Source organism: Lytechinus variegatus, chromosome 16 (genome assembly GCF_018143015.1).
Source record: "Lytechinus variegatus isolate NC3 chromosome 16, Lvar_3.0, whole genome shotgun sequence".
Taxonomy (NCBI): Eukaryota; Metazoa; Echinodermata; class Echinoidea; order Temnopleuroida; family Toxopneustidae; genus Lytechinus; species Lytechinus variegatus.
The window spans coordinates 11,212,436-11,222,114 of NC_054755.1; the positions used below are offsets into that span (position 1 = coordinate 11,212,436).

Below are 9,679 nucleotides of genomic sequence, written 5' to 3' on the forward strand. Positions count from 1 at the left end.
AATGAAACGCTTTTCAAAGAAGCAGTGGGTTGGGGGCATATGGCTTAAAAGGGTTTCCATGACATTTGCTCCGGCGACAATTGCTCCGATGGAAAATCTACACATTTATAAGCGAAACATAAAAGCTAACCTCCAAAACTAAATCAATCCTAATCGTAATCATGACAATAATCTGAACCAAAAACTCTATCACAATCTTAACACTAATCCTATGCCCTCTGAGATGTCGCAGGAGCATATTGTCGTGTCACGATAAAGAAACATTCCGTACTGTTTCGAACACTGCATGGGGCAATTCATTAAGGGGGTGGGAGAGGCATGATTTCCACTGATACACACATCGAACTTGATCTGTTGATTTCATTTCCAAATTTAATCAGAAATTGTCGAATTTGTTTATAATTTGTTTATTATAAACCCAAAATGTCTTGATTACAATAGTATTTGATGTTGATTTTTATGAATCTATGAATGTACAAACAAGGCAGTCTTTGCTATCTCTTTTTACACACACAAAGTGATGTACAGACGCCAGCTAGTGTAATAACAGGTACATGTTTAAAAACTCTGTACTCACTTACGTATATAATATTTCCCACAAATATCGTGGCGCACTTTACCAACAAGAGGCATTAATTTTGAACTATATACCCACAGATGCGGTGCACTTTACTCTCTAAATGCAATATTTTTAGGTTGTAATTCATACACCTCGATTTAACAACGAATGTTCCATAAGATATGAATGCAGGGGCTGCAATCCGGGGGGCAGGGGGTGTACAGTACCCCCACATTTTGAAGCACTAAAAAGTTTTCCCCTTTTAACCTAAGAACTTTCCCCCCTTTCAACGCGTTCAGTGCCCCTTTCATCTTAGAGGGATCGGTTTTTTGTGTTAAAGAGTGCCCCTTTACTTTTTTTTTATAAATATAAGCAGGGTTGGCATATTTCCCGCTTCGGAGGCTTATTTCCCGGACGCCGGGAAATAAGCGGTATTTACCACTTTTCTCCGGGAAATACTGGGAAATATAATTTTCCACTCAGTTTTCTATAGGGATTGTCAAATTTTGAATATAAAAAGAAAGGTGGCCAGTATGGTTGCTCTGGTGTGTACCATTTGTGTGAGTGTGTGTGTTTGTTTGTTTGTGTGTTTATGTTTGTGTTTGGGTGTTATCTATGTCTGTTATCATGAAATGCTGGAAAAAATAAAATACTAAAAAGATCCCAAATATACATCTAATTTAGATTCTTTAATTTCTCTGTCATCCTCATTGATGTCACTACATTGTATCTCTGCTATATCTTTCTTCATCATACCATCTCCTTGGTCATACATGTACATTGAGGATATCCTTGTCTCAATGTGCACCAGACGTTCTTTTGAAATTTTGTTGATCTCACTGTGACTGATTAAAAAGAGAAGAAGCTATTGTAAAGGGAAACAATGGAGCATGCTCCAAGATTGATTTGTTTACAATAGCTTTCAATCAATATGAATATGACAAACTGTACAAGTTATTTATTTTACATTTCCCATGAAACATGCAGTAGCTAAAAGTATGCCAATTATGTTATTGAATTCATTTTATATTTCTTAACCCTAATTCCTTCGGGGGGGGGGGGCATAATGCCCCCCCTCGACAATTTTCGCTGTATATCTGCTGCGCAAAATTTTTTGACCTCGCTGCTCACTGACTTTTTACTTTCAAGTCTCACGCATATTTTGATACCAAATTTGTGACGCCCGGGTACACGGTGACGACATTACGCAAAATTATGTAAGTGCATGTCAGACCCAAAATTGCTCATAAACGTGATTTCATGTACAAATCCAATGCAAATTGTGTATTTAGCCAAAATTCATAAATGTATCATTATTTCTTTTTTACTGATTAAACTTAATTAACTTTGCTTGTTTATGATCAGAATTAAGTCTGGAACGATTTCCATTGAAAAAACAATAAAAAACAAAGAAATACAAGAGAAATTTAATAAACAATAAAATACATAAGAAATCGGTCTTGGTACCAGAATTTTCTTCATTCACAATTATTAGGAATGCTATAAAGAATATTTTCAGCAAATAATTGCATTCTAGACTAGTTCAGTGAATCAGAGCAAAACGTATGATTTCATGAATAAATTAAAATAAAAATACATGTATATGAATTCAGTGAAATTTACCAATGCAACTGCGTAGATTACGTCATTCTCTACCATCATGCAAATTTTTGTGATGGCACAATTCGCGGCTGAGATCTTATCCCCCCCCCCCCCGGAATGACAAGAATCAAAATACCCTAGGAGATTTAGGGTTAAAGGAAAAAGTTAAACCCCTGGAGAAATATGTTTTAATATGATTATTCAATTTCCAGGAACATAATTTGAGTTTGTGTCCGTATGTGTGGACTTAGATCCTATGTGTGTTTGCATACATGTATGTACATGTATGCAGTATGGATTTTATCTGTGTGTTTCTACTATGAGTTTTGTGATTCTAATTATTTCAGAACACTTATTTTCACTTGTTGAGGCTAAAACAACTAAAATTATTGAAAAAAATAATTATAAATCATTTTTCCCGTTTTTTACATATATACCGGACGCCCATCTTATTTACCGGACGGTATTTACCGGCATTTACCACCTGTAATTACCGCTACCGCTATTTACCGCCCAACCCTGAATATAAGTGCCCATTCTCGTATCAGATACGTTTCCATTCTTGCAACCGCTCTTTTCATGCCCGATCATCGCCCGTTTTCCTTATTTCGCGGTCTTATCCCTTCTAAAAGTGCATATTTTTAATAATAAAATCATTTTAAGAAATGTTCCTCGCGCCCCTTAAGTTGCCCCTTTTCGGAGTGAAATTCTTCTTCTGTAGTGTGTACATTTTCAGCTTTGATCAAGTGCCCCATATGAATGTGTCCTCATTTACTTCTGATAAATGCCCCGTCTCTTCTAGTTTGTTCAATGTCCAGCTAGCTAATACATTATGTATTTGCAATTAGCGTCCTTTCTTTTCTGCAGTGGCATCTGAACCGGGGAAGGGGGGGGGCACTTGCCTCCTTAAAAATGGACCTCGATCCATAGACCCCCAAAAGTTTTCAAGACAAAGAAAAAGAAAAGAAGAAAAGGAAAGAAAAGTGGTGAAATATAATTGTTCTCTATGTTAAAATCTATCACAAATGCTTTTTTTTTCATTAAAAGTTTCAAGATTTTGCTCGCTTGCAGCTTTAAAGAAACTTTGCCCCATACGCCATGTCTGCCCCCTCAATTATTTTGCTTATTACCCTAGAACAGTACATATGCTATTTTGTTTTCAAAAAAAGTCTTTTGTTTCAAGTGCCCTTTTCAAAAGAGGAAGTGCCCTTTTTTCGCTGTGCCCTCCTTCCCCACTATCAATTTCGTTCTGCCGACCCTGGGTGAATGTTTATCTATTTTCTCAGACCTAGTGGAACGTTCTGTATGAGACAAAGGGTTCTACTCTACTTTTTAGACCCTTTAATTTGTGACAAATCCATACGAAACGAATGCTGGTATTCTCCTTTTCCAGACCCAATGCGACCGTACCATACAAGATGAATGTTATTAGTCTACTTTTTAATACTCAGTCTTGGCCATATATTTTTCCAAGCAACAGGATTAACGCTATGCCTGAACTAGCTAAGCGTAGACTTTACTCAAGACCCGGTGGTTAAAAAGGGAAATGAACTTAGACCTCACCATCTTCTAAACAATTGCCATGTTATCAAGCGTATGTGTGTGTCTGTGTTTTTTTAGTTTTGTCAGACGTGTATCAATCAGATATGATTATTTACGTCTGGGACCTACCTTTAACGTCATCACCAGGGCTCGAACCTCTGCATCAATTTGTAACTTCCCCACAGCTTGGATTACAGGCGCACGCTACAACACCGAGCATGTGGATATAGAGTTATTCTATTCTCTGACCCAGTCATTTGAAAAAAAAAAATCAAGAATCTTCGAAACTTCGATCCCGTATTCTTCAGACCCTGTAATGTAGCACATGGGTATACAGTGTAATCATAAAGTGGGTGTACAGTGTAAAGTGTAGTTTTTTTTAATAAATGGGAATGGAGTAAAGGCTATGCTAGTGACCCGTGCTTTGTTATAAACTATTAGTTTGGAAGATGATGGGGTCTTAGTATTTTTTTTAATCACCAGGTGTGGAGTAAAGACTACACTCTGTATCAATTTTTTTCACAGGGATGAGACGGTGGGGTTTTCAAACTGAAGATCTCCTAATTTGCTTTTTATATAACAGCGTCTGGGGTAAAGACTATGCTCTTATATCCATGCTTTATTACAGGGTCTTATATTTTGGAAGATTATAACATGATTTTTTAAACGGGTCTGGAGTGAAGACTACGTTATGTACCTTTCTTACGGAGTCTTAGTTTTGGGTCTTAATTCTGAAGGTTTCTTTTAATCAACGGTCTGGAGGGAGAAAAGACTGCACTCTATATCCATTCGTTTTTCACAGGAATGAGACTGTGGGGTCTTGAAAATTTGTTTGAATGAACGGGTCTGGATAATTGAGAATACGTTATATAAACGTTCTTTATAACAGATTCTTAGTAGTGGAAGAGGGCGGGGCTTTGATAGTTTTTGTTTAATCACCCGGTCTGGAGTAAAGACTACACTTTAAACCCATCTCATTCCACTGGGATGAGGCGGTGGGAGTCTTAAATTTGATTCTCTTTTTTTTTATTATTGATACAACAGGGTCTGGGGTAAAGACTACATTCTATATTCATTTATACAAGGTCCTAATTCGGTAGACGGTGAGATGTTGCAGATTTTAATTATTTTTGAAAGGCTATGCTCTTTACGTATGCTTTAGTACATGATCTTAGTTTAGAAGGATCTTCAAATGATTAAATGACCGGGTCTGGAGGATTAAAAGACTACACACTACATCCATGTTATTCCTAATTCAAATTTTACTCTGTCCCCCCCCCCCCCTCCCTGCCTCTCTGAAAAGCGTTTCATTGCCGATGGTACTGTAGCTTCTCCCTTATGCATTAATGTTATGAAACATTTCATGAGAAATAGCCTTAATATTGATAAAAAACAGTGATTTGCACTTTTCAGTGAAAATTGTTAATTTGCACATATCCCGTCATCACGTTGCCGTTGATTAATTTTGACAGATTTGCACATTTCCCGGCGTGGCGTTTGCACAAATTCCGTCGTTTGCACAATTCCCGGCGAAATTTTGCAAATATACCGTTGTTTCCTCATATCCCGGCGTTTGCACATACGCCGGCTCCACAGAGATACGTGAGTAATTATAATGGGAAAATTGTATACAAACTAGATACTAAGATTAATTCACGAGATTTTTTTTTATACTTTCGTTTAAATGAGGCGATTTTAATGTCAACTGGTATTGCATTCCAAGTTATTACTCCAGAATATTTCACTGACTGTCCTGAAGTCTGACATTTTAGCAGAGGAAAATACAGATCATTGGCATGTCTAGTATGATGTGGGTGGACATCCTTTGTTATTTGAAACAATTCATTAAAAATGTTGGTAACAAGTTTTCATTATGCATATATATAAATGATGCAACCTGCAATTCGTTTATTTGAACTATACTAGGTACATTCATTTTTTTTTAAGAGGACCAGAGGGAGCTCTGGGATGAGAGTTTGTAATTGCACGTATTGCCCTTTTTGTAATACATACACCTTATTAAAAGAGTCTTAGCACAATGTCCCCAAGTCAAAGTACAATGAGAAAGATCCGGAACAATGAAATGACAAATGATCACATAAAGAACACAAAATGTAAAAAAAAAAGTGCTTAAGCATATAGCATTAACAATTGAAGTCATTCAATCCTTTATAATCATAAACATCCAAACCTTATCGGAGAACTGGCATTTCTTTATTCCTTGTACAACTGCTTTTTTACAGGTGTACAGTGACAATTATTGTCATGCATGTAATTTTTCATTAGCAACTGAAGTCGGTCTACAGTTATTTTGTGATAGTAAAAAAAGGGGGGCCATTGGTGGAGAGTGACGAAGACTTACGTATTGAAAGAAGACTACAAGATCCACTGGTCCCAGTTGCCATCTCCACGGAAAAAGAATGAAATAAAACACAAGGCATGTATTCACTTTTGTTAGGACATACATAATACATTTTCACCATTGGGAATCCAGGATTAAAAAACAAACGGGAATCCAGGATTAAAAAACAAACGGGTGGGGCGCGGACGACAATATCTTAGATTTAGCTGTAACCAGGTCCATGCTGTAACATATGTACGTTTATACCTTGGTCACATTTGCTCTACGGCGGCCGTACAGCGAGTCGAAAACAGCCGTTTTAACATGTTATTTACGAGCTACCTGTAGGTGCTTGTATTAAAATTAACAAAACGGCTGTTTTCGACTCGCCGTACAGCCGCCTTTGAGCAAATGTGACCAAGGTATTAATGGGTTATTCTCGATATAAAGAGGGGACGTGTGCCCATGATGCGCCAATACCTTGCTTGGTTTATAAGTATATATCTCTATGGCCAATACTCATGACCGGCCCCTGTATCATACATTAGCAAAAAAAAAAAGTATTAGATAATCTTGCTTGACACCAAACACCCTATTTCTTCTAACATATTCGCATAGAGAAGGAACATTATCATGAATGGGGAAAAAATTGTAGTTGGTGTGCAACATGTGAACATCTAATTTCCATCTTTGAGAAAACAATTTGATCCCCATCCAGTGTCGTGCAATGCACTGAATACGATTTTTTTTTAAAGAGAAGACAAGACCCCTCAAAATTTCACGCTCTAAAGTGAAGGCGATTTTTGTTCAGAAAAAATAATGTCAAACAAAAAATATATATATACAAGTTCTTAAAAAATAGTTTTTGCTCCAAAACGAAGGTGATTTGGTTAATTTCTACTTTTTAGCATACCAAGCTGATTTCCAGGGATGCTGTTTATGCTTTAAGATGAATAGCCTTCCAAGGCCATGTTGTCGTGTTTTTTGTTTCGATTAAAGCTCAAAAGTGTGTAGCTTTACAGTTGTAAAGAGAATAAACTTTCATTGAAATTTTAATGAGATCAAAGTTGAAGTTTTTGTCAAATACATCGACCTTGGAAGGCTATTCATCTTAAAGCATGGTGGATTTATGCAAATAATTCAGCAAGAAAGTAATAATTTCGGTATGACTTCAGATTTTAACAATTATGAATATTTTCACAATTTTTTTTCATTATTAAATGATCTGGGCATCTATTCCAAATCAAAACACGAAACGAAGCATTATAATAACAACTTTATATTTTTTTCCAAATATCAATAACTGTTGGAAACGTGTTGGTTTTATTTTTTCTTTCTTTTTGTTAATGTTGTATGCTCGCTGAGTGATTGCTCGAACTTTTCCATCTAACACTCGTCTGTAGCGGTACGGTTTACCATAACGACCGGCATGTGATTTTATGTTTAACTTCTGAAACTTTTAATACGCATCTAAGAACATAGCTTTTCAACTCTTTGAAAAGTGCCGTGGGCATTTGAGCACAGAGTGGATTTGGCGCGATATAAATCCGATTATTATTGTTAGTAGTAATAGTATTATTATTATCATTATCATTATTACATATAAAAAGGTTTAATATTTTATACAACACTGTTTACTATAAGAACCTTACAGTAATTGCTATACAATTTAAACAACCATTCCTTATTCATTGTGAATTAAACAATAACAAATTAATGATGTTTAATAATTTAAACACTTCTTTAAACGTTTAAACAACCACTGTAACGTTCATACTTATAAGAAACAGTGTTGTATAAAAAGTCTAAGCAATGTTTTAGTGTGTTTTATTATAAAACATATATAATCATGATAATCAAAATAAGTTTGCTGGCTAACATTGCTCATCTTGGTAAATTGCGATGACTAAACAGGCTTTATTTGGGCGATTCTTCCGGATATGATTACTGTATGTGCAGCAAATATCCACCGACGCTCCGAGGAAAACAAAAATGCAAAAAGTTTTATGGTCTATTTACCATTTACATGTATTAGTCATTCTTTAAAAAATAAAATTCGTATTTAAAACGTTACATCTTTCATTTGCAATAAAACAAAGCTACGTGGGAAAAATGATATCTGAATGTACTTACTGTACTCAGTAATAGTCCAATCCTCAGCAAATCCAAAAGGCTTCTTCTCTGTTGATTTTCCATAATCATTTCTCTGAGAAATTCCACGAACGAAATTATTGGTTGATGTCCAAAGAATGTTCGATTATTTATCCATATTAAAAACCATTTCACAGAGGACTTTGATTCATCACCAATTTTACATGATGAGAACTAAACGAGTGTTCACAGCATTGAACGAATTCCCAAAGTTGATCAACTATTTTCAGTTGAGTTGCGAACAAATCCAAACCAAGCTGATAAAGAGGCGCCCAAACTGTTCGCCTTAAATGTTTCACTGACAACCGAGATAAAGAATTTCGCTTGCATTAACGACAGATACACTATCCAATGAGGAGCTCCATCACCAGTTGAATGTTTAGAATTGTTTATTCAAAATGTGTGTCGATAAAATATCCGTCACAAGTGCAAGGGTTTTGCGAATAGTATTTTCCCGTGGTTCCCCCAAGTAGAAGGGTGCTGCTAGCTGCCTGAGCTCTGGCGACCGCTCTCCGTGATCGGCAAAATGCTGTCTAAGCTCATCTGTATCCTTCCCATCGATTTCGAATCAAACCGGAAAATTATTACTCGCTACCAAGTTTGGTGTCATACCAAATACCACCTTACGGTGGAACTAATGGAAGGGGGCGTTCCCAAAATGTTCTGTGCACGTGACCTCACACGACTATCCAATAGGAGCGCTCGGAAACTCAGAGCTTCGATCTCGTATAGAATAATTGAGCGATACTGCGCATGACGTGCTAACAGCTCCTTTATGTATTAACCAATGAACGTTCTTTAAAGGCAGTTCGATTGCACCTGCTGATCTATTCCCTCACTTTTTTTCTTGCGTTTATTGATATTGTTTCATTCTATAATTGCAATAATCATATTAACTTTTTTGCACTCAATTAATGAACAATAATGAACTTGTTATTATGGCTATAATCATAATTATAATCATAATCGTTAATATTGCACTTAACACCTCTTTAAAAGAACTATAAAACTTAGCGCTCTCCAAATGCAGCATGATTCCTTTGGCTTCAGCAGAGCTGCTGATACGCGTTCAAAATTAATTTCCTGCTAGCTCACCATTTACCTCAGTCACCTGGGTTTAGTGCTGCACAATATGGATGGATTTCTTGCCGTAAGAAACCAACTGCTGAAGTATAGAATTTGAACCCACGACCCTGACATTGAGAGATAGAAATCGAAACAAGTACACCATGACGCCCTTGACATACTTGATACACAAGAGTTATTCTTTATTTGTAATTATTCAAAATGTTATTTCAGTTTGAATATAATTTGAAAGTCACAACGTTCATACTGTAATATCAACGGGAAGGATTCGTTTGAATTGGAAATCCTAGCACGTATAAATAAAAGCAACTTAGATACTGTTTTATTCCCGTTCTTTTACAACTGCCATTTGATTTCCATGGGAATATACAATAGACAAGTATTTAAATTTACTTAAA

General features: G+C 36.1%; 1 protein-coding gene across 1 annotated transcript in view; it reads right to left on the bottom strand.

The window, feature by feature from the left end:
* Nucleotides 1–8,729, bottom strand: part of LOC121430221 — a 50,225-nt gene extending 41,496 nt beyond the window's left edge. Inside the window, exons 1-2 of the mRNA XM_041627499.1 lie at nucleotides 8,178–8,729; nucleotides 6,066–6,108 (exon numbers count right to left, since the gene is read on the bottom strand). Coding sequence (XP_041483433.1) covers nucleotides 6,066–6,108; nucleotides 8,178–8,246 — 112 coding nt within the window. The 5' untranslated portion in view covers nucleotides 8,247–8,729. The remainder of the gene's footprint in view (nucleotides 1–6,065; nucleotides 6,109–8,177) is intronic.
* Between the last annotated feature and the right edge of the window lie 950 nt (nucleotides 8,730–9,679).